The following is a 26699-nucleotide window of genomic DNA, read 5'->3' on the forward strand; positions in this document are numbered from 1 at the left end:
TGTGTTTATTTTTAAACCAAAACTGTTGAACTGAAAGTTTGAGGTATATTTCCAGAGAATCTGTAATTGATTTAAATGATACATGAGACCTTTTTTGTCAAGCTGATCTGAGCTAGAAAAAACCTCTTAGAATAGCTGCATTTAGATTTTAATGAAACTAGGCAGAGAGGAGACTAAAGTGAATTTCCTTTTTAGTCTTTTAAATGAAAAAGTGCATCATTTGTCCTATATATCTTATTCATCATCAGTCATAGCAAAGCATTCATTCCCATGAGAGAGATAATGGAGTCAGAGCCGAGAGGAATGGAAGATTGTCATTCAATGCAGATGAGTTTTAGTAATATTCTTATCGTGAAAAATTGGGTTGCAAAACCTTAAGATTTAAAATTAAGTTGCCATAGATATATTTAATTAAAAGTAGATTGCTTTAACCTTTCTTTAAGTTAGAAATAGGTTTAAAATCTTAAATTAAATTTATAGTTTGTATTGAACTTGTATTCAGTACTTGCCTTTAATAGGAATTCTTTATAAAGTTTAGCCCAAAAAAGGCACATTTTAATTGAATTATTACAATGAACACATAAAGAAAGTTTCTGAAAGCATTTTATAACAGTATATTGGATCAAAATATGGTTCACTTTTTTCCTGATGGAGAACGTTACCAAACTTAACAAACCAAACTAAAAACTGAGAGCAAAAGGGGGCTCTGCATTCTCAACTCCTAACACCTCGTTAGCACATCTAGCTATATTTCCTGGTGTTTTAATGTTTTCACCAGATGGGGTGGGTTTTTATTCATAATACTGCCCAATGGACATTGTTCTTCTGAAGTGAAAGCATATGAAGCATAAAGTTACTGAGGTTGAAAAGCAAACATAAATGAGACTGTATATGGTGCACATTAGTTGACCAAATTGCAAACTTCCCCTTTATGTAATCATTTTAGGTTAATTAGAAGAAATTAGAGGGCTCCAGACTTATTCTGTGATCCTATCTGATTGAGCACTTTTAATCCAAGGCATTAAAAATAAAAATATGATGAATATAGAAGGATGTGTGACCAACTACCAGTCCTCACTGTACTCCTGGCTCTGCATCACCTGGTTTCAGGATGTGGGTCTCCCTTGCTGTGAGAAGATGCTGAAGTCTGGGCTGTGTGGGTCATGGCAGTTTTGCCACCCGAGTAAAGTCATAGGAGTAGGCATGGGTAATAAACTTCAGAGCAATTGCCACAGCCCCAATCTATGATCACACCCTTGGCTCCTGTCCGTCAACTCGTTATAGATCCTTCCTCTGAGAGTTACTAAGTCAGAAGTGGGGTTTTCTCTTCTATTGGTTTACTTTTGCCTAAGATCTACCCAGATGAATAATAATATTACTTTAGGTGCTTGATTCAACTGTACTATTTTATTTACAAAATTAATTATTTATTATTTTTGAGACCTGGTCTTCCTCTGTCCCCTAGGAAGGTGTACATGATCACGGCTCAATGCGGCCTCCAACTCCTGGGCTCCAGCGATTCTTCTGCCTCAGCCTCCAGAGTGGCTGAGACCACAGGCGTGTGCTACCATACCCCACTCATTTTTATTTTTTATAGGGAGGAGTGTCCTGTTATGTTGCCTAGGCTGGTCTTGAACTCCTGGGCTTAAGTGACCCTCCCTCCACGGCCTCCTCCTGCCTCGGCCTCCTTGGGCTATAGGTGTGAGCCACTGCATCCAACCAACTTTAGAATTCAAACTTTATTATTAATTTTTTAACGATTAGGTCATGCTGACTAGCATAACGTATCTCAGAGTAATTGTACATATTAAACCAAAATAAACTGTTAAAAGTTAAGTCTATTTACTATAATTTTCATTTCATTTTAAAGGAAAAGCTTTTTTATAAAATAGTCCATTTTATTCTCCTTTTCTTCCTCTTCACTGGATGAGGAATCACAGCCTGAAATCTCCTGTAAATATATTATCATTAACTGGAAGGAAATTGCAACGTTATAGAGTTGTTAATCTTTTCTCATTTAAGATCAAGATTCATTCACTTTCAGAGGCTGAACAAGAAGGCATGGTCATGTTAGGCATACAGAAAACTGGAATCCATTGTTGTTGCAAGCAGATGGATTATCCTCATCTGGACTTTATTTTGTTGCCAATCTTCATCATCAGCCATATAGGAATAGCTTTCTGTGTGCAGTGCTTCATAGGAAATACAATGAAATGAAATTTTGTGTGCTAGAGCTAGCATAGTTCCTAGAATCTAGTATGTTCACATAAATGTTTCTTTACTAATTCATTTTTGCTTTGTGTTAGTAGGACTTAGTTATGCTTACAGACAATTGTAATGTCTAGCATAGGACAATAATATCGCAAGACAATAAAGAGAATCATAAATAAAATGAGACAACAATAAGGAAAACAGCAAGATGATAAAGACAATAAAAAGTGGAATAAAATAGAAACACAATAAATGGTTTCACCCTTTTATTAAACAACAAAACAGCAAAAACGAGGATTTCCATCATTTAAATTTGTGTTTCATGGTGATGATGCTGTTATGGAATGGCTTGGAGTTATTCATTCTGTTAGGATAAGTGCTAATGATATCTCAATTAATTGATTAGCAAATGTTTCATAAATATGTTGGAAAAATTTACTATTATAGTTTTAAACAGGCACGTACATGTAACTATAAAATAGTGAGTAGTTCTGATAACTGTTTATTTAATGCACATTTATTGTTTGCTGTGTGCCTGACCCAGTACCAGAGCTGGAGGAGTATCTATCTGTCTTACTGCTTTTTGGTCGGTGTTTTTGTATCTAGCTCTTCCTGTCCTATTTGATTGGTAGTGTTACAACTGAGATGTAGTTTATTCATTTCTTTGGGAAGCTTAATAAGAGGAATTTAGAGACAAAGTATGCACACACAGAGTTAGCACTGAGGGGATGTACATCTGAGTTGGGTTGGTGTTGAGTGTCTAGCTGATGTCGGAGAACTGAAGTCCACGTTATTTCTGGAGGACACAGTTATTTCTGGCAGGACTTCACAGTTGTGAAGATCTTCCTGTGCTCCTTAGAAACCTGGGGTAGGCACAGAGGACGCGCAGAGTTCTCTGTCTCTAGAGCGTTCAGTTTATAACGTTTATGTAGTGGACCTCTTGTTGCATGACTTTTCCTTCTTCAGCTAAAGACAGGGCCTTGTCACACAGCCACAAAAGATTAGGCTCACAGACAATGTGAAGGGTGAGTAAGGCACAGTTTTATTGGGTAAAAAGGGAAAAAATGGGAAACAGGATCCTCCACAAAGCCAGAATCCCTGCTGGTGTGCTTTGAATTGAATCCCTGGTTCCACCCAGGAAGAGGAGGGGCCAGGCTCCTCCCCACTGCAAACAACACAAACATCCCAGCAGGAACATACCACAGTGCATACTCCTCCCAGGGCGCAGACTGGTGGGAGTTTCTCTGGGGACCCCTTCCCCGCTGGCTGCCTCAATATGGCCAGTGGTCAAGAGAGGCTGGAAGAAGCTTAGTTCAACAACTGGTAGAGTGGACTCGCCCGCCAGTGATGCGAGGCTGTGTGTGAGATGATGACGTAGGGCCTTGCAGGCTATTCTATGAAGTAGTTAAAAGTGACAAAACATTTTAATGATTTTGTTTCAAATTTAAGCGTTCTTAAAATCTAACAGTGGAGTAGTTAAGGAAAATATGACTATTTACTTAGTTCGACTTTAAACAAATGGCTATTACATTAAAGACCGAAAACATGACAATTGTTGGTGGATTAAATGTTCTTTGTTTTAACGGAATTGCCCTAATGGCAGTCAGATTTATTCTTGAATATGTTAAGCCTCCATATAACTTGCCAGTATTTTCCTAGAATCGGGTCCCTGATTTCTGAAATGAGAGTGAGGAAAGATGTGAAAATTGATGGCCTCAAGCTTTTTAAAATCCAAATTGAAACTTGTACTACAAAGAGAGAAGTTTAACCTGAGAGTTTATGCCTGTATCAGCATGACATAGAGTAGCAATTGAAGTTTTCTTACACCCTACAGATCTAATAAACACATTGGTTCATTTAAAAGTGATTCAATTTTCTTGGATTTTAGATTTCAGAAAAAAAGGAACATAGTCTAATAAATTATGTCCTATATGTCTAATAAATGTAGAAATTACATATAGAGGTTTATTTTAGATGCTGCTAATGTTTGGGCCTAGATAATTTGGCATTTTGTGAATTTTTAGATTAATAGCCTATTGAACATTTTAGAAAATTCCTCTTTTAAATGGTGATATTTAATATGTTGAATAATGGATCATTAGCTCATATACATAATAGTATTGCCATGTGCTCAATTTACTATATACGTATGTAGAATTAGTATGGATGGCATATGGTATATATTATTTTTGGCATTTAGGACATAAAAGGAGAAAATTATAGCATCGTGTATTAACGTGAATACAATGTAAACTACTTTCAACTATACATGTCAGTGTCATTCGTTATGTTTTTTTAATTTTGCTTTTAAATCTCCGTCTACATAATTTGGTTAGTGACCCATACTAATTGAAAAGATTAACAAAAGGAACTACTTAGATGTTTTGTGCATTTTAATCATTTATATTATTTGCTAAACCCAGGTATAATTCTTATTAATGTAATCTTAGTGTATAATGGAGTCTTATTAAAAGAATACTATTTATGCTCATTTGCAGAACTGAAAAGAAATGTTTTTTTGGGGTGAATTGTATTCTTTATTACATGTTCAGTTGCCCAGTTAGCTTAATATGATCTTCATTTGGCATAAAAAGGTGAAAATTTATTTTAGTAAATACTTGTTGGGTACTTATTCTGTGGGTGATTCTGTATTAGGCTTTGGGGTGCAAAGAAGAATAAAACTTGATCCCTACCTTAAGAAAGCTGGCAGTCAAAGAAGGGAAAAACAAATCAATATAGACAAATGTAGTAAGTGCTACATATAAACAAATGTATTAAGTGTAGTTAGTAAGTGCTATGGTAGGTGTAGGTGTAGGCTACTATGGGAGTTCCGAGGGAGTTATCACTCTTAATTGATACACGAGTCGGCGATATCCACAGTAGTGCTGAGTAGCACACTATTTCCACACTTTGTGTAACAGTAGTAAGCGTTTATTTTCCACTCATGCATCTGCGGATCTGCTAGAATGGCTCTGCTGTTTTAGAGGTTTTGATATGCTTAGGAAGAGTGATGGAGTAGCAAGCAAGGTTTTTCGGTGTGGAATGAGGCTGCTGGTGAGTGATGAGGAGAATTTTGGAAAGCATTATCAAACTTGATTGTGTGAAAGGTATAAAGATTTGCTGGGGCAGAATTGTTCTGTTTGAAACTCTGTGATGCTAAATACTCCGGACGGAATGGGGCGTCTCCATCTACGATGTTTTGTGACGTGACTACTTTTCTTTGATGCTACTCCAGACCCCTTGATCTCTTTTTGAACGTTTCATCTCTTTTGAACTTTGAGCTTCCACCATGCTCACCTTGTAAACCTATAATGTCTAATTTTTTTCTCTGCTTTTGCTTAGCTTCTGGGAACAGTGAGGGAATCACATAGAGATGTGAACTGCTGCTTCTACGGATTCATGGCCATCAACATTTCACAGAAATCATTTGCACACCCCGAGCCTGCTCTTTCTTACTTTCTGCATGGTAGCTATTTCGGTTTCACTACTCTCCTCAGAACCCCTTATTTTACTACCTCCTCATTTTTCATTCACATAATAGTTACCTTGACTTTTCAGAGAAAAGAGAAGCCACCAGAAAGGAAAATTTTTGACTTCCCAATCATTTTCTGAACAATGTCTGTGTGTCTCTATTTATCCTTTCCTTGTGCTTTCAAAAGTTGGTAGAAGAAATTACTGTCACAGATCCATACTTTGAACCCCATTTTGTTTTGTGTCCTTAATATTGTACATCTGTTTACTTCTTCTTCTCCCCTCAGCCTCTCCATCTGCTGCTTTAGTTCCCTCTGCATATAAAGTTGCTCGTCATTCTTCTTCTCTAAATATATTAGAATGAAAGACAATACCTCTTTCATTTCTCTGTCAGATTTCTAGAATGAGACCATAGACTATTGGTTACAAAACCTGTGTGTGCATAGCAAACATTTAGGGAGCTTATAAAAGTAAAGATCCACTCCGGGATCTGATTGACGGATCTATAGTAGAGTCTTTATTGTTTTCGAACTTTAAAGATAACCAGCTTGGGGAACTACTGTAATAAATGAATATGTATTAACATGGGTGACACTGACTGTGTAGTATGTGACAAAAGGTTACAAAATTGTAGGTTAAAAGAAGTATGTATATACTTTTATGTATATTTTATACTATATAGACAACATGCATATGCATATAAATATGTAATAAAAAATGAGAAGATTTTATACTAAGGCATTAATAATGTAGAGGTGGATGTGGTTTGAGTATGTTTTTGTGTCTTTAAATTTTATTTTATTTTATTTTATTTTTGAGTCCGAGTTTCGCTTTTGTTGCCCAGGCTGGAGTGCAATGGTGTGATCTTGGCTCACCGCAACCTCCACCTCCCAGGTTCAAGCTACCTCAGCCTCCAGAGTAGCTGAGATTACAGGCATATGCCACCTCACATGGGTAATTTTGTATTTTTAGTAGAGATGGGGTTTCTCCGTGTTGGCCAGGCTGGTCTCAAACTCCTGACTTCAAGTGATCCGCCCACCTCAGCCTCCCAAAGTGCTGGGATTACAGGCATGAGCCACTGCTCCCAGCCAGTGTCTTTAAAATTTATCTCTATATTTTTTTGCATGCAGAATATATCCTTCTTTTGCAATAAGAAACAAAAATAATGGTAGAGGTTAGTACCCCACGTACCTGCATTCGCTATTTTATCTTACTTCCCTCCCTCCTCCATTTGGGTATCTTTTCTTCCTTTATCTTCCTGCAGTAGTAGATGTTGTAGTAGATGCTGTGGATGACTACTTCTAGTTTCTTAAAATTCCCTTCTCTCTTACTTTGTATTCTCTGTCCCATTTAAAGAAGCACTCAAGCGAAACATTATTTTTCTCTGCCACCCCTAATAACCAAACAGTCGTCTTACCAAATTTAACTGTGAAGTAGCTTTCAAATGCACTCCTTCGTTTTCATCCCCATCTTTATTGTTGTTGTTTGAGAGATCCAACTGAGGTGGGTATCACTGAAGCCCGAGGAGGAGGAACCAGGAGTTTCAAATGCCAGTGAAAATGCATGCCACTTGAAGTCCGGAGAGAACTATTGGGACTGGAAATTTACAAGGCTATGGTGACCTTTGCCAGAGTATTTCAGAAACATTTTATCAGCTGAAGAGATATGAGGAAGTAGAGATGGCAGTCAGGAAATCGGTCTGTCAGTGGTAGGATAGCCAGAGAATAACTTGAATCAAAAGGAGAGGTTTTCTTCATTGTTGTTAATGTTCTTTCAGCCAAGGCATCAATGCATCATATTTGAATGCTGAGAATAAAGAAATTGAGAGCATGTTTGAAAACAACAGAACATTAGAAAAAAATTGTACAAAAGAGAAAAGGATGGAATCGGCTGGGCGCGAAGGCTCACGCTTGTAATCCCAGCACTTTGGGAAGCCGAGACAGGCGGATCACCTGAGGTCAGGAGTTCAAGACCAGCCTGGCCAACATGGTGAAACCCTGTCTCTACTAAAAATACAAAAATTCGCTGGGCATGGTGGCGGGCTCCTGTAATCCTGGCTACTTGGGACACTGGGGCAGGAGAATTGCTTGAACCTGGGAGACGGAGGTTGCAGTGAGCTGATATCCTGCCATTGCACTCCAGCCTGGGGGATGAGAGCGAAACTCTGTCTCAAAAAAAAAAAAAAAAAAAAGAAAAGAAGAATGAATCAAATGATTAGCTTTGAACAAGAGAAAAACAAACAAACTAAAACAAAACAACAACGAGAAAAACATGTCTTTCTCACAGACTGAAGGAAAGGAGGTAAAGGAGCCTGCACTTCCCAGTTCATAGGTTTGAGAGTGGAAAGCTGAGGAAGTTCTTGTCTACTGGCTCCAGTTTTCTCTGTGAAATAGAACACCTGCTGCTGCAAGGAAGTAGAGTGTACACGTTTACTTCTCTGTGGAGATACTGGAAGCTACTTGGTAACATGAGTTATTTTTGTTATTTTCTTGCTCTGTCTGTCTCTCTGTCTTGCTGTCATTCTCTTTTATATTTTTGTTGTTATCCTCCACAAGGCTGTAACACCAAGATTAGTGCTAGGCATGTTGTAAACATTAACAAAAGACTTTGTTGTCATTTAAGGTGGAATATCCAGAGAGTGGCCTGAATCATGCTCTTGTCACTTACTTGGCTGGGGATGGTGACTTATCCCAGCAGTGTGGTTGAGGGGATCCTGTGTTTTGACAGACTGATGTAGCTTTCTTTCTGGTGTAGCTGCTATATTGACATGCCTGATGTTTTCAGGGCTTGCCACAATGTACTAGTGAGCTTTTCTATGAAAAAAAAATTCCATAGAAAAATTTGCATTGCTAAAGCATAAGATTCCTGGATGGCTTTAACTGAGAGGGCAAACATAAAATCTAGTTAAATTTCTGCTGTGGAGTGAACGTTTGTGTTTCCTCAAAATTCCTATGTTGAAGCCCTGATCTCCAACGTGATGAAATATGCAGGTGGGGGCTTTGGGAAGTAATTAGATCTTGATAGGAAAGCCCTCGTGAATGGGATTAGTGCCCTTATACAAGACTCCAGAGAGAGGATTCCTGCCTCCACCATGTGAGACAACGTGCAGACAGTACTCTGCAAGTTGGGAAGACAGCTATCAAGAATTGGACTGTCCTGCCACCCTGATCTTAGACTTCCAAAGCCTTCAGAACTGTGAAAAATGAATGTTTTTTGTTTCAGTGACCCAGTCTGTGGTATTTGTTATAGCAGCTTGAGTTGTCTAAGACAGGTATTATCCACATTTCTACCCAGTAGATAGATGCTGGGCTGGATCTAGATTGTTGTATACGTGTCGTAGAGGATAAGAGCACATACAGACAGAAGCAGGAGTCAGACTAACATGATTCAAATACTGCCTGTCATGTAGTAGCTCTGTGATTTGGTCTTTGTTACTCTCCCTCTTGAAGCATATTTTGTCATCCATCAGATGAAAATTGTAATACTTTATGGGACATTTGAGGTAATTGAATTAGATGTTGGATGTCAAGCACTAAGGACAATCCATAACTACTGCTACTGGAATCAGTGTCACCACGTCTTCCTATTTTTTGTTGTTACAATGATTTTGTTATTTCTATCACAATAAGACTCTTCATTTCCATATCATTAGTTTTGAGATGGCCTCTGCTCAAATTTTTTTTTTAAAGGGAGTATATTATTTGATATAAAGTTGTTCACAGCTCTCTTTCCTCAAATATATATGAAATGTATATGTAAAATGAAAGAAAATTCCTCTCTCAATTCTTTGTCAGGTTTCTTAAATAATAACATAGGCCATTGGTTACCACACCTGTGTCCGGATAGCAAAACATTTGGGTGCTATGTAAAAGTTATAGATTTGTGTTCCCTACAGGTCTTATTCAGAGTAAAAGATAAGTTCTTGCATCATCATCGTTAGCTTAAGTTGGTAATCACCTGTAAAGCTACCACCGACTAATCTGGGTTTGAGAAGAGGATACTGATTTTCGTTTGAGTAAAGAGACTGTTGTTGTTTGTAGTTTCAAATGTGATTAAGTTGTTCTACCTTGGCAAAGCATTGAAATTTTAATCATTTTCTTCATAGAGTCTTCAGCTATCCATCCTGAGTCTTTATTTTACTTATTGACCAAGCTAACCGTTCAGCATTAAATTTTTATCTGTCTCACTATGTGGTCTTTTCCTTTACAGTATCTCCAACAGAACCTGATTTTATTCTAGGGCAAAAGCTCAGTAGAAGTGAATGAATAAAGGCTACCTGACTTTTTTAAAAAGTTTTATTTTTTAACAGCCTTATTGAGATATAATTCATGTAGCATATAGCTCACCATTTAAAAGTGTACAATTTGGTGGCTTTTAGTATATATAGTAAAAGAGTTGTGCAACCATTATTACAGTTCATTTTAGAACATTTTCAACACCCCAAAAGAAATGCCATACCCTTTAGCCACCATCCTACCATTTCCCCAGCACTAGGCAACCACTGATCTACTTTCTGTGTCTATAAATCTGCTGGTGTTCAATATTTCATATAAATGGTCTCATATAATATGTGTTTTTTTGTGGTGTGATTCTTTCACTTAGCATGTGTACAAGGTTCCATGTTGTAGTGTGTATTAGTACTTCATTCCTATTAATGACCAAATAATATTTCATTCTATGAATAGTCAACATTTTGTTTATTCATTTATTGATGATCATTTGGATTGTTTCCACCTTTTGACTATTGTGAGTAATTCTACTGTGGACATTTGTATTGAAGTTTTTGTGTTGACCTGTGTTTTCGTTTTAGTTGGGTATCTCGGCTGGGGTGGAATTGCTGTGTCTAATGATAACTCGACCTTAGCTTTGGAGGAACCGCAGCGTTTTCAAAGGGGCTGCACCGTATTATCTTCCCACCCGTAGCACCTGAGGTTTGAAATGTTCCCGTGTCTTTGCTAGCACTTACTATCCATTAGCCATCCTAGTGTGCATGAAGTGGTATCTCATTGTGCTTTTGATTTGTATTTGTATTTTCCTAATCACTAATAACGTTGAATACCCTTTTTTAGAACTATGTTTATTTTTATTTATTTATTTATTTTTTTTTGAGAAAGAGCCTTACTCTCCCACCCAGGCTGGAGTGCAGTGGTGTGACCATGGCTTGCTGCCACCTTGACCTTCTGGGCTCAATCGATCCTCCTGCCACAGCCTCCTGAGTAGCTAGGACTACAGGCGTGTGCCACCGTGCCCAGCTATTTTATTTTTTGTAGGGATGGGGTCTTGCTATGTTGCCCAGTGTGGTCTTGAATTCCTGGCCTCAAGCAATCCTCCTGCCTTGGCCTACAAAAGTGTTGGGATTATAGATGTGAGCCACCACACCCAGCCCTTGAATATCCTTTTGTAGGCTTATTGTCCATTTATACATCTTGTTGGTAGAAATGTCTATTCAGATCCTTTGCTCATTTTAAAAATTGGGTTGTCTTTTTTATTTAATTGTTAAATATTCTTTATGTACTCTAGACTCATGTCCCCTATCAAATATATGATTTGAAAATATTTTCTCCCATTCTGTGGACTGCCGTTTCACTTTCTTGATAGTGTCCTTTGACATGCAAAAATTTTAATTTTGAAGATGTCAGATTATCAGTTTTTTCATTTGTTTCTTGTACTTTTTGTGTGATATTAAAGAACAGAAATTACAAAGATTGACATATGTTTTCTAGTTTTAGTTCTGACATGAGTCATTTTGAGTTAGTTTTGTATATGCTTCAAAACAGGAATCCAAATTTATTCTTTTTTTTATGTAGTGATCCAGTTGTCCCAGAACTATTGGTTTTAAAGGCATTCTTTCTCTCATTCAATGGTCTTAGTCATCCTTGTTGAAAACCAGTTGGCCAGAGACACATGAGTTTTTATCTGTTACATTGCTAGCTATATTAGAAACCATTATTTTAACGTTATTGGGTGTATTTTCATACGTGGCTATAGGGTTAGGAGGGAGATCTATGTAGGTCCCTTCTTGATTGCTGTAAACCATTGCCATGCTCCCACACCATGGACTGGGTCAGGTGGGGCATCTTAAGATAGAAGATTGTGTTTTATGGTATAGAGGAGAGTTCCTAAACTCAAATACATGCTGAAACCAAGGAAGTGATGAATCAGTTAAGTTGCAATTGATAGTGATATGTCTGTCATCTAACAGGGAACTAAAGTGTGCTCCCTGTCTAAAAAGATTCCCCCTACTGGGTCCCAAATGTTTGGGAAAATGGAGAGATAGCTAGCTACTGAAAACATACTTGAGAGCCATTCTTGGCCCACAGGATGACTGTTGCTACCTCTGGTTATAGACCATATGGCATTCACAAGTCTCTTACCTTTCTTCTCCTTCCTACTTTATCCTTTCTGTGTTCTTTCTAAGCAAATAATGCCTCACTTTCCAGCTGTACCCATTAGTTTTCCTCTGGTTTACTGAGAAATTACAAAATGAAAGGATAGTCATGTTCAGACCCAAACCAAACCCAAGTATCTTAGTGGGTTTGGGCTGTTATAACACAGTACCATAGACTGAGTGGCATATAAACAGAAGACATTTATTTCTTGCAGTTCTGGAGGCTGGAAGCCTGCGATCAGGGTGCCATCATGGTTGGATTCTGGTGTGGGCCCTCTCCGGTGCTGCACACTGTCTTTTCACAGTGTGTTCTCACATGACCAAGTGACAGAAAGAGCTCTCTGGGTTTCCTGTAATATAGGTACTAATCCCAGTCATGAGGGCTTTCCCACACGATTTAATTCCCTCTCAAAGTCCCTATCTCCAAATATTACCACATTTGGGGTTAAGATTTTAACATGAATTTGAGGGGCATACAAATTTTCAGTCCAAAAAGTGATCAATAATGCAAGCCACAGCAAAGATAAATGTCATTATCCTTAGATCCTAAATAATGTTTATTTTTGGTCAATTATAGATGGCATGAATTGTGTGAAATTGGATAAAATTTTTTTTTTTTTTTTTTTTTTTTTTTTGAGACGGAGTCTTGCTCTGTCGCCCAGGCTGGAGTGAGTGGCACGATCTCCGCTCACGTCAAGCTCCGCCCCCCGGGTTACCGCCATTCTCCTGCCTCAGCCTCCCGAGTAGCTGGGACTACAGGTGCCGCCACCTCGCCCGGCTAGTTTTTTGTATTTTAGTAGAGAGGAGGTTTCACCGTGTTAGCCAGGATGGTCTCGATCTCCTGACCTGGTGATCCGCCCGCCTCGGCCTCCCAAAGTGCTGGGATTACAGGCGTGAGCCACCGCGCCCAGCCGAAATTGGGTAACATTTCAAACTCACTTGTCATGGTAGTATTTAATATATTGTTAGCTTGCAGCGGATCAAGTAAACTGAAAATAAATGGAGAATTTGAATAAAATGAAATTACATACTTTCAAGGATCTGTGAAACATCTACAAAGATAGATTATACACTGGAGCACTTTTTAGAACTGAGTTCCATGTGGTGGGCTCTGGAGGGAGGGTAAGAAATGAGGAGAAAGCGCGGCCAGATAGAGGCATTTCAACCAGCTCAGCTCTGCTTTTATGTGCTTTGGGTAGTTTTAATGTTGGAGTTCTCCGTAAAATCTGTTTTGAGATAATTGAATGGTTTCTACTCCTGCAAGTAAATAGGTTGGTAAATAAGTAAATGGTTTGATTGCCCCTGTGTTGAGCTACAAAGTAAGCCTCCTGACGAACTTCATTTCAATAAAACTAGAAATTAGTGAAAAAATCTTAAGGAAAATATAATACCCACCATACAGTTTTTCACAAATAACAATAGTATTGGAGAGAATAATCAGAGTTACAATTATAGTCTGTTTTGAAAAGAAATGAAAACTGTATCGGAAGTTACTGGTTACAGTTAGAACAATAATGAGAGGTTCTGCATCTGATCCACAGAACACAGAAAATTATTTGAGTGCCTATTTTCCAAATTCTCGCAATGACTATATGTAACTAATACGATTCTAGATGCACTGAAGGGGAGTTAATTTATTGCATACAATCGATTCTTAAAACATTAGGGCCTAATTCTCTTAGTGAACCCTGATTGATCAAGGCAGGTATGCCCTGTTATTAAGATGATAATTTTCAGAGTTGATGAGGTTATGGGTAGTTGAACATCCTCATATCCGGCTGATTGGTGTATTAATGGAAACTACCTATCCAGAAAGTAGTTTGTTAATCTGTATTCAGAATCGTAAGTATATTAAACCTTATGCCCTGTGCTTTATAATACCACTTTTTATAATTGATAGCAAGAAAAGAGATTTGGACACGTATTTGTGCACAGAGACCTCATAACATTCATTTTTAAGTTTTCATTACAGAAATATTGTACTCTGGAATAATAGAGATAAGGTTCTATATTCTTTTCACCCAGCTTTGATGCTTATCAATAGTTAGCTAGTGTTGTTTCATTGGTTCCCTTGCCTCATGTACATTAGTTGTTTTGTTTTTCATAATTTAAACCAAACTGGAGGCAGTGTACAGTTTTGTCATTAATACTTTTTTATGCAATTCTTACTATCAGTAGATGTTTTTGGTAACATAATAATGCTTATCCTTAATAAAATTATCAATACTTTCTTCAGTCTAGAGTCAGATTTGCCTGATATGCTACTATTCATATGCAGTTATGTTCATTTATTTCAGTTTATTTATATTTTAAGGGCTTTTCTTTTCTTTTTTAACTTATTACGTTTTCCCATTTTATGAATTATTTACATGGTTTTGTAGTCAGAATATAATGAGTACAATCCTGGAAGACTACTAATCTGTGCGTTTTCTTCTCATATTCAGAGTAATTTCTATTCATTCTTTGGTGTATTTTATGCTTTTGGAAATTTTAAACAAGAATATCACTCTCTTTCTTACATAAGAAGAATCATAGTATAAATACTGTTTATTGATGAAACATTATTAATTTCATTTAAAATTACAAGCAATGATGTATATCCATTTATCATCCCCTTTGTTACATAGAAAGTACCATAATGTAAATACTGGTTTAGAAATAAAGAAACATGCTTTTATTTAAAACCACACTTTTTTGATAATAAAATTCTTTTCTCCCATAAATACCTTAAATAACAATTTAGTAAGTGAAACTCTAGCTCTTAGTCATATGCTGCATGACATTTTGGTGAATGAGGGACTGCATATACAAAGGTGGTCCCATGGGATTATAATATTTTGACTGTACCTTTTTAATGTTTAGATACTCAGATATTCACCATTGCGATATAGCTGCTTACAGTATTTGTTACAATAACATGTCATACAGGTTTGTAGTCTAGGAGCAATAAGCTATACCATATAGCCTAGGTGTGTAGTAGGCTATGCCATATAGGGTGGCATAAGTGTAATCTATAATGTGTACACCATAATGATGTTACCTAATGACACATTTCTCAGAATGTATCCCCATTGTTAAGTAATGAACAAATGACTGTATTTGATTTATTTTCTAATTTCCAGAAAGCTGGATATTACGTGACTGAGCACTGTTTCTTCAAATAATGAGGTATTAGTATTCCATTGGTTCTGAATTTAGTGGCACTCTGATATACTTTAGAGATTGTTCTTGAAAACCACACCTAAGCTAAACTAATATGTGTTAAGAGTAGTTTCCCCAAAGTAATAGTGATAGGGAGGGGAAGTGTCTTATTACGGTCCTTCCCAGGGTAGTAGCTGCCAGCAGAAGTTGAAGAAGGATGACTCCTTTGCACCCAACTGAGAGGAGGAAGAATTATCTGGAGGGGAAGAGAGAAAATCAAACAGCGCAGGGCTATATGTCAGAAAGGACTACTGTCTGTCACCCACCAGACACTGTGTGGTTCCCTGATAATGCTGGGTAAGAACAATGCCATAGGAAATTCCAGCTCTGTGCTTTATGACGAGATTTTCCTTGATACAAGCAAAGTCCCCAAACTTCAATCTTTATAAGCCTTTGCATTATAATTTCTTACACATTCTACCTGATACAAAGTAATTAAATGACATCATATGGTGAGGAAGGATGTTTCCTTGCTCCAAAGTGGTGATATTCCAGATATTTAACAACTGTTTTGTCCTGAGGATATCCTTTCAGATGGGATAGGATTGATATCTGCCATATGGGCTAGTACTGACTTTATATTAGCCTTTGTATATTAGCCTTGCCTGTTGCATTTACCAGGCATCTTACCTCACTGCTTGTCTGGGTGTGGCAGGGATTGGCCCAAGTGCAAACCAAACTCTTTAGCACATTGGAATCTTCCTGACAAATGGAAGACCCTACATACTAAGTTGGAACCATTTCAGTCATGTATAAGGAAAATTTATGGTAAACTCAAAAACGCTGCAGAAATGAAGTGGCTAAGTGCTGATGAAGAGTGGTGCTCCACTGTGAGTCAAAGAGTTTGGGAATATTTGAAGGAAGCTGACATTTGAGAATTTTATGTGAGGATTAGTACATTTGAAAAGGAAAGGTTGTTGGGTATGAGATAAACACAGAGTTTGTGTGCCTGATACAGTGACCTTAGTTAATGTTTGATCACCTTTGCCGAATGTGTTTGCAGTTCATATTAAACTGTGCATCACACTGTTTCTTTTCCATATCTCGATTTAAATTTTGTCAGCTTGTTTTGAGTCAGTGGACAAATAGAATCTTATGTCTCATCACATATGATGAATTTAAGCCTGTTAATAATAAAATACCTATTAAAATGTTTGGTTTAGAAATATATCAGATTTTCCACCATGGCACATATACCTATGTAACAAACTTGCATGTTTTGCACATGTATCCCAGTACTTAAGTAAAATATAAAAAAAGAAAAATACAGAAGGCCAAAAAAATTAATTATTGTAAATTAGCTATATAAGACCTTCTTTAGTAAGAGAGGTTCAAATACTATGTTTGTATGTATTTTTATTTTAAAAGAGTAATTAGTACGTATTAATTGCCAAGTGATTCCTAGAAATATTTTACTTTAATTTATAATTAAAATCTACCTTTATTCCAGACTTAAGACTGCAAGTTAAAATACGCTGAACTCCAAGAATGCTACTTAGTCACTATCTCAACAAAAACATTAATATGCCACTCCAAAAGTTTCTATCAAGAGAAACTAGACAGGCATAAGAGCATCAGAATCCTTTCTACATTCTTGGAGTTCCTAAATGTTGCTCCAAGACTATACAGCTGATCTGTGAACACTGTGGGGGCTAGGCATGCCTACTCCCCACATACTCAAAATCTGAGTATGAATTTTGACTCCCCAAAAACTTAGCTACTCATATCCTGCTGTTGACGAGAAGCCTTACCAATAATTAGCATGTATTTTGTATATTATGTGTATTATATACTGTGTTTTTACAACTAAGTAAGCTAGAGGAAAGAAAATGTTATTAAGAAAAATCATGACAAAATATATTTACTATTCATTAATGAAAGTGGATCATCATAAAGGTCTTTATATTTGTTTACATTTATCTTAATTGTAAATAGCACCTGTATGGTCTTTATTTGTGTACCTAAGTTTTAATAAATTTTAACATTTTATCATTAAAACAGAGAACTGTATCAGGTTTTCTGTACTCGATAAGCATCAAATGTTTTAGCAGATGTTATAATAAAATAATTTATGCATGTAGGAAACATGTTCTTAAAATTTCACCAAAACTGAAAAAATAAGCATACCTTGTTTTGGGGGTACCTAACTTTGAGCCTAGCAATATCTAGGTTATGGTAGATAATGAAGAGTAGACAGGAATATGAGTTAATATTGTTAATGTTTAAAAGGTTTAATATCATCACTTTTCTGTGGGAAAAATAAACCTTTAATTTTTTATTCATTTTGTTATCAGTTGCTTATACTTTTTAACCAAACTATGTTTTGGTGTGAATATTATAGAAAATATTATCTATAGACACTAATAATAGTATATTCAATAATGGTTTTAATGCATGTTGTCTTTTCATGTTCTGATTGTCATTTCTGTTCCCTCACATTAATACATTTAAATTCCTTGATCTCTGAAATTGCGTCTCTAATCTGATTTTCCTTGGTCACCCTTCCTGGGCTGTATAACCCCAGTCAATCCTAAATCTGAAATCCTATATTTCATGTGATTAACACTTACCTCAAAGGATTACTTATGACATTTTTGATTTCAGAAGTCCCTTGAGCTGTTGATGTATTATATTATTTGATAGCCTTTTAGTTTAACTTCATCTAGAAAATTACTCATAAAAGTGTTAAGTGGATTTAACCAGGGCAATTGTTTCTAAACTGTAGTCCCTAGGCCACTGGCATCAACTTCACTTGTGACCTTTTTAGAAATGCAAATTATTAGGCCTCACCAAAGATCTCTATAAAAAAACTCTAGGACTGGGACCCAGCAATCTGTATTTTAACAAATCCATGTGATTCTCATGTGAGCTATAGTTTGAGAACCCACTGACCTAGATAGAGACCGTTCTAGTTCTATGTGTAGTTCTATGCTTGATAGAGAAGCAAATGATTGCCACACATGATGAAGTCATGTTTGTTTCTATCCTCAGGTCTGCATAGCAATGCAGACTCTTTGCATTACATAATTAATTCTCTCTGGTGTACTCAGCATAAGTCGTGTAGGATTAAATGAAAAATGTTTGAGTGACCTGATTTGTTTTATAAATGTCTTTAGATAGGCTCTGATGTGGCTTGGTACTATTTATTATTGTTATTAATATTATTACTTTATTTTCAATTATATTCTGTAGTAGAGTCACATAACTTATTTCTCAAGACATGCATTTCCCTAAAATGTGTCTACCAGCTTATATTATTTTGCCTTCTGTGTTTTTCTAAATCAAATTTTACTTAAAATCAATTTTCAGTATTTTTATACCAACAATTTGAAGTTGAATTTTATGTATTTATTTTTAACTGTGCTTCCATGATTGGTTCCTGATACCACACCTGGATACATCTTAATGATAGTTCCTTCTTTCTTAGCTAAGTGTTTAATGTTAAGTTTATAAGCACGGATCCAAATCCAGTGATTTTCCTGATTATTCTGTTTCTGGATATTGAGATATGTGTATTCTGTGGAGTAAAGCTGTTTTTATTGGGTATTTTGAGAAACTCATATTAGGCAGGAACTGGTTTTACTGGAAAAATTCCTTTATGTGATGTAGTATGGTAGAAGTGGATATTTTGGTTGGTGCCCATGTTTTTAATGGAAAGAAGAAACACTAATAAAGGAATGAGAGAGGAAAATTTAGGGCTTTGCAATGACTAGAGAAAGAGTCAAGGAGATGGAAAATCTGGTGGTGGGGTAGCTGAAGAGGGATTTCTTTGGAGAGAAAAATGAGTAATGGAAAAATCTTAAGTAATTTCATATGTATATGCTTACAAACCTTCTTCTTTCTCTCCCATACGAAATCTTTAGAATGCTCTACATAGCTTATGATGGCTAATGTACTGGATTTTTTTTGGGTGGGGGTAAATATGTGAAGATGTTCTCAGTCTTGCTTTAAAGATTTGTGTTTGGCAGAAAAGAGTACCTGCAGTGAAAGCCAACACCGGAGTTCCCATGAGGAGAAGGGCATTACTAAAGTGAAACTCTTGAGGATGCAAAGAAAACATGTTTTTCACAGTGTATAATTACAAATAATCAGCATATGCTTTTGGAGATTTTATATCATTACACTATTATAAAAGAAAAATATGACATAGTAAAAGAATTTTTTTTTTACCAAATATTAATACTTTGCTTATTTAAATAGTCTTAAAATAATAGTTGATATCAAGCTAAATAATTAGTTCATCAATTTTCAAAAACTGATATTGGAAGCCATTTTCACAGTGGGGAAACAGCTCTTACAAATAAATCTGCATATCTTAATTTCACCTATCGTTGAATTTTCACTTTCAAAATATCCGAATCTTTTAATAAATTTTAGTGGATATACCATTGTACTTCTCATTTATATTGGTCTATTATAGCCCAATTTAACCTTTTCTTTATGAGATATGACTAATTTGGAATGCTAAATTTGGTTTGGCATTGAACAAGGCCTGCATTAAGCATGCAATACATATTTAATGAATGAATGAATGAACTAATGAACTGTACCCTGTATTTTCAGATCTACCTAACCGGGAAAAGATCTGCTGTTTGTCTTAAGTTATTAGCTAAAAGAAATGCAGTAATCATATAGTGTTCTATTACCTAGATTTTATATTGCAAACGTTTATTTTTTTTTTTCTCTGATTATGGACTAAACTCTTTGTTTTGGTAATGGAATGTCACAGCGTATTTAGGTGCGATGTATTTGAGGTTTTTAGGTGAAGAGAAGTATAACAGCACCAAACTTGTAGAGCTGCCCTTGAAGACAAACTGCTGTTAGACATTTTCAGACTGTCTTCATGATGGAGAATAGGTAACTGTTTAGAAGAACCTTTATTTAAATCTTATTTCTTAATCCTGTTTTACCCCCCGATGTTCAGACTGGCTGAGAGAGAAGAGTGGAAATGTTGGTGTGTAATGGAAGAAAACATGGCATAAGATGAGTTTCCTGATTATTCCTTTATTATGTCCTTAGTTGAGAATGTAATGTCTTAGCAACACAGTATATGCCACGAGGCTGCTTGATTTTTTTAATGCCATGAAATATTTTAGGCATAAACAAATAGCAAATTATGTAATAAACATCTGTGTGTATACAACTCACTTTAACAAAAATATTGCAGATATTATTGAAGCTTCTTGTGTTCCCTTTCTTCTACCCACAGGGAATCACTATAGAATTTGGTATTTCATATTCCTATTTCTGATTTAATATTTTTACTACATACATACGTATCAGTAAGTTTCATATAATGTTTTGATAGTTCTTGATCTTGATATAAATGCTATTCTTCTGTACCCTTTTAAAATTAACTTTTGTATGTGGGATATTTGTATATGTTGGCACTCTAATCCATTCATTTTATACCATTGTATAGCATCCAGTTGTTTAATTGCAAAGTTTAATTGCAAAGTTTTACCCATATTGTGGCTCCACAAATTTTGATAGCCTCCAGTGTTTTGGCTATGGCAAAGGATTCTTCAGTGAATAATTTTGAATGCCTTCTTGTGTACATTTATAAGAATTCCTCTAAGCTGTTTCCTAGGAACAGAATTGTTGGGTTATGGGGTTAAGATGTCTTCAACTTAGCATCACATGTGATGTCAAGTTATTTTGACCAATGATACTACCTTCAGCAGCAATGTTTTATATGGTTGCTGACTAGATGATATTTTTAGACTTTTAATTTTTCCAATGCCCTGAGTGCGAAATGGCCTCTTATTGTTGTTTTAATTTGTGATTGCTTGATTAAACAGTGAGCTTGAGTATCATTACATATGTTTATTGGCCATTCAAGTGTCCTCTCCTGAATAAATTTTTTGTCAATTTTTCTCTTGGTTTGTTTTCTTTGTCTCATTGACTTACAGTGTTCTTCATGTATTGTGGATGCTGTCTGTCTTTTGGTATATTCATTACAAATGTATTCTCCCAGTTTATAGCTTGTCTTGTCATTCTATCGATTCATCTATTTATGATGATAAGTTTACAGTTTTAATGGTCAGAATTACCAGTCTTAAAGTTTTATAGTTTTAAAAAATGTTTCACTTAAAAAACCTTTTATATTCCAAGATTGTAAATGCATTTCTCTGTATTTTCTTCTAAGCATTTTATGGTTCTGCCTATCATGTATAAATATTAATCTATGTTCAAATGATTTGGGGACATATTAGTTGGTGGAGATCTGTTTCACTTTATTTTCATAAGGATAACCAATTGTTCCAGCACCACTTATTTAATAGTGTGTCCTTTACTCACTGGTTTTTAAAGCCTCCCTTATGATATGTTAATTTCCGTGCGTGTGGGTCTGCTCTTGTTTGTTTTACTTTCTTCCACATCCTGCATTCCACCTTTTCTTTACTTCCTACACTTTATATAACCTTCTGCCTTTCTTGCTTAAGGCATTTCTTTAGATTTTATATCAACTCTGTCACACTCTTATGAAATTCAGTAAATGTTATATGATTTTAATGGTTTTTCATTGTTTTTCTACCATGACATCTACATTTCTGTTTGTTCCTAATGTGTCTTTTTGTTGATGATGTTGTCTAAAAAAAGGATCCATCATTTTCTTTTGCATTCTGTTTATTGACAGAAGCATTAGAGTTGAAACCACAACTGAAAATGTTATAGTTTTAATTTAATTATAAAATGCAAAAGCACACTTCAAAATGCATATTTTAGAAGTAAATTAAGAATAATCTGCCTTTTCTAAACCACTAGTATTTTGATGAAAACAATTTTTTAGACAATTTGATTTTTTTGTGCAAGTAAAACAGTATTTTGCTTTTCTTGAAATTCATTAATTATTAGTCCTATCATGCTGTTGTTAACTGATCTTCTTTATTTTTTTAGATGGTTGGAATCCATTTTCATACCCATATAAAAAACTGGATTATGGAAAATGGGAGCTGTATATCCCACCAAAGCAGAATAAATCTGTACTCGTGCCTCATGGATCCAAATTAAAGGTAGTTTCCTCCCTCCTGTTTTTTCCTGAACTTAGCATGTTCTTTTTATCTTGTTTGCCAAGTTTGATTTAAACTATTAGAATGTGTAACTGATGAAGGATAATTGTGGGAGAAACAGTCTAAACGTACAAATAGAGGAAAATTTAGGAGAAGGTCTTGCTGAGTTGAATTGGGTTAGAGTAGAATTGTTTGACTGGTAAGGAACAAAACTTAGTTGTATTATTATCACAAGTTTAGAAACTTTATATAAAAAATGATATATTAAAAGTGATTTTGAGTAATTGTAAAACTTTAGCTTGGGAAACAGAAAGTTTAATGGAAAAATGAAACCTGTCTTCAAATCAGCCAAAGTAGAGAGGATTTTTATCTATAAAGAAGTCGGATGAAATTGATGTGGGAAGGGATGCTGTGTTGGACGCTCATGCATTTTGGAGGCTGCTTCTTCTGGTTCTTCCTCTTTCTGGCCTCTGACATGGTGGTGGTGCGGTCTTGTTTATCATATTCTTCTGTGATAATGCCACCTGAATTAGCCCAGGGGTCTCTCTGTTGGAGGCAGGCTGAGTGTTATCCACACTCCCTCTGCCTTGGTTGACCATGTGGTTTTGCATTCAAGGTCTGCAGAGCAGTTAGAGTTGGCTGCTCTTGTCTCATCAAGGGATGTCTGAGGGATGGGCTCCAAAGTCTGGATTACAGATTTAAGGCATTTGTTTACAAGAGAAGCGATCTAAATCTTTCCACATTTGCTTGGTTTTACTCCATGGTCGTATAATTATATAATATTTCCTTGTCCCTTGTGTCTTTCTTCCTCGGACATTTACCATGATAAATCCTATGATTTGTTGTTATTTTTATTGGCATTTGTTATTTAACAGTATTAACTCAGAGTTACTTAAATATATTAAATCAAAATGCACAGTATGTTTATTTTGTAAGTTGTTAAAAATATTTTATAAATAATGAAATTATAAGTGTATATAAAATTTAGTAAGATATTGCCACACATAATAATAGTAAGCAGAGAAGAATATTGTTTGGAATAAGAAGACGTTTGACAAGAGATGGCAGTCAAGGTTCTTCTTAATCTATAGTAAAAAGGAGAAAGATACCGATAGTATATGATAAGAGGAATTAAAATGTAATAGAAATAATCCCCTTTCCATGTCAGTGTAAGCTCCATGAGAGCATGGTCTTTGCTGTGTTTTTTTTTGTTGTTGTTGTTTTCTCCTGTATACTCTCAATTCTTTGAACAGTGCATGGCAGAGTAGGCACTCAAAAAAAAAAAAAATGTATTCAGTGTTAAAGCCATTTTGAGACCCAGTCTTTGAAGGAGGAAATCAAACAATTTGATTCTTCGATAGTTTGTAAGGGCTAATTTTACAGAAACTGTGGCAAGGCAACTAGTATTGTTTTCATTGCTGCTTTAGGTCTTAATGGCTGTTTTATTTTAACCTTTAGTTTAGATTCGGAACTTTTCTTAAGAACTGAACTTACTACTTTTAAAAGTGTTGCGGAAATTTTTTCTGCCTTTTCTTTTTTATTTTTTTGAGATAATTAGCAGATTAACTTTACTGAGTTTTTATTTATTATAATCAATTAACTAAAGGCACCAATCTAAATCGCAAACAGCTGCTTGGCACCAGCTGCAGCTGTGAAATCCCTGAACTCCTTGATTCTGTGACCCTCAGATGTTCTAGTTGAAGCACAGGAAAGTTCCCAATCATGGTGGAGCTTTGGTTGCAGGCCGTCACCTCATAAGGTTGATTTTTAGCTGCCGAGTTCTATTTATTCATATTTTCACTAGTTCAACAAATATGTATTGAGTATCTTCTATGTACCTGTCACTGTAATATGCACAGGGAATCAGAATTGTAAACATTACTTCCTGTAAGGAAATAATCTAATAAATTAGTTACTTTTAATGTTTATCTGCTCCAATAAGCCCAAGAGCTCGGACTCTACTGAGAGTCCACTCAGTAGGAGTGGCTTCCTGTGGAAGTAACTGCCAAGCTAAGGAGCTAGGTCTGTGGAAGAGGCACGATGGGCTGTTTCAAGTTTTTAAATTGGAAAAACGGATTTTCCTCCTTTGGGTGGAGAATCACTATAATAAACATAACTAAATAGACATAAAGCTCCTTTCCCTCTCAAACAGGGTTCTGTATGATTATATTATTAAACACTCATTACCTCATTACTAGACCCAGCATCATCTATTAAGAGATAAGAATAAACAGCTCACTGGTTTTCTTGCTTTGTTAACCAAAGTAGGAGGCATGAAAAATACCAACATAAGCAGCTACCACTTATTGAATGTTTCCCATTGATAGCTAACTAATTTACATATATTTTGTCATTGACTCATTGCAAGAACTTGATACAGTACTATTATTACTGGCTCAACCTACGTTTGACTTTGCCCGAACAGTACCAGTGTAAGTATAGCTGTTATCTCAATTATTATAATTCTTGATTGATATAGCTTTATTTTTATTTTTTATTTTTATTTTACTTTAAGTTCTGGGACACATGTGCAGAATGGGCAGGTTTGTTACATAGGTATACATGTGCCGTGGTGGTTTGCTGCACCTGTTGACCCATTCTCTGAGTTCCCTCCCCTCACCCCCACCCCACAACAGGCCTTGGTGTGTGTTGTTCTCCTCCCTGTGTCCATGTGTTCTCATTGTTTAACTCCCACCTATGAGTGAGAACATGCGGTGTTTGCTTTTCTGTTCCTGTGTTAGTTTGCTGAAAATGATGGTTTCCAACTTCATCTATGTCCCTGCAAAAGATATGATCTCATTTCTTTTTATGGCTGCATAGTATTCCATGATGTATATGTACCACATTTTCTTTATCCAGTCTATCATTGATGGGCATTAGGGTTGGTGCCATGTCTTTGCTATTGTAAACAGTGCTGCAGTAAACATATGTGGGCATGTGTCTTTATAGTAGAATAATTTCCCTGATGAATATCAATGTGAAATTCCTCAATACAATACGGGCAAACCAAATCTAGCAGCACATCAAAAAAGCTTATCCATCATGGTCAAGTTAGCTTCATCCCTGGGATGCAAGCCTGGGTCAACATATGCAAATCAATTAATGTAATCCATCATGGAAACAACCAAAGACAAAAACCACATGATGATTTCAGTACATGCAGAAAAGACTTTGATAAAATTCAACATCCCTTCATGTTAAAAACTCCCAATAAAATAGGCATTGATAAAACATACCTAAAAATAATAAGAGCGATTTATGACAAACCCACAACCAATATCGTATTGAGTGGGCAAAAGCTGGAAGCATTCCCTTTGAAAACTGATACAAGACAAGTATTCCCTGTCTCACCACTCCTGTTCAACATAGCATATGACTTCTGGCCAGGGCAGTCAGACAAGAGACAGAAATAAAGGGTATTCAAAAAGGAGGAGAGGAAGTCAAATTGTCCCTGTTTGCAGACGACGTGATTCTATATTTACAAAACCCCATCGTCTCAGCCCCAAAACAACTTTAGCTGATAAGCAACTTCAGTAGAGTCTCAGGATACAAAATCGATGTGCGAAAATCACAAGCATTCCTTTACACCAACAATGGACAAGCAGAGAGCTGAATCATGAATGAACTCCCATTCACAATTGCTACAAAGAGAATAAAATACCTAGAAATACAGCTAACGGGAGGCGAAGGACCTCTTCAACGAGAGCAACAGACCACTGCTCAAGGAAAGAAAATTTTAATCATCATTGTAAGAAATGGGTAGCATTCTTTCTCTAGTTCAGAATAATACTAAATTTTAATTTTCAAATAACAATCAGGAGGTACAAATTTTAGTAACTGACATCTGTCATCTCTAAACCTATTTTTCAAAATCTAAATAGCATAAGTCTTTTTGGTCTTTTGTCATTTTTTTTTTTTTTTTTTGAGACAGAGTCTCCCTCTGTCGCCCAGGCTGGAGTGCAGTGGCGCGATATTGGCTCACTGCAAGCTCCGCGTCCCGGGTTCCCGCCATTCCCCTGCCTCAGCCTCCCGCGTAGCTGGGACTACAGGCGCCACCACCACGCCCGGCTAATATTTTTGTATTTTTAGTAGAGACGGGGTTTCACCCTATTAGCCAGGATGGTCTGGATCTCCTGACCTCGTGATCTGCCCGCCTTGGCCTCCCAAAGTGCTGGGATTACAGGCTTGAGCCACTGCGCCCGGCCTTTTGTCACATTTATATTCTACTATTGAGCTCTCTGTAAAGGAGCTGGAACAGCTTTCATTTTATTATTGTAGATCATGATATTTTTCATGGATTTAACTGTGCTTTTAGGCAATTAAAATCATAAGGCTAAAATAAACACATAATTTAGAGTTTTCCTTAAAATTATTTTCTTGATAAGTTGTGTATGTTGAATAGATCATTTATGTACAAT

The 26699-nt window shown here is 36.1% G+C and overlaps 1 protein-coding gene across 1 annotated transcript in view; it reads left to right on the forward strand.

The window, feature by feature from the left end:
- Positions 1-26699, forward strand: part of GBE1 (1,4-alpha-glucan branching enzyme 1) — a 277716-nt gene that overhangs the window by 69048 nt on the left and 181969 nt on the right. The window contains exon 3 of the mRNA XM_017875583.1: positions 22169-22284. Coding sequence (XP_017731072.1) covers positions 22169-22284 — 116 coding nt within the window. The remainder of the gene's footprint in view (positions 1-22168; positions 22285-26699) is intronic.

This window comes from Rhinopithecus bieti, unplaced genomic scaffold, assembly GCF_001698545.2.
Source record: "Rhinopithecus bieti isolate Rb0 unplaced genomic scaffold, ASM169854v2 scaffold_566, whole genome shotgun sequence".
NCBI classification, from domain to species: Eukaryota; Metazoa; Chordata; class Mammalia; order Primates; family Cercopithecidae; genus Rhinopithecus; species Rhinopithecus bieti.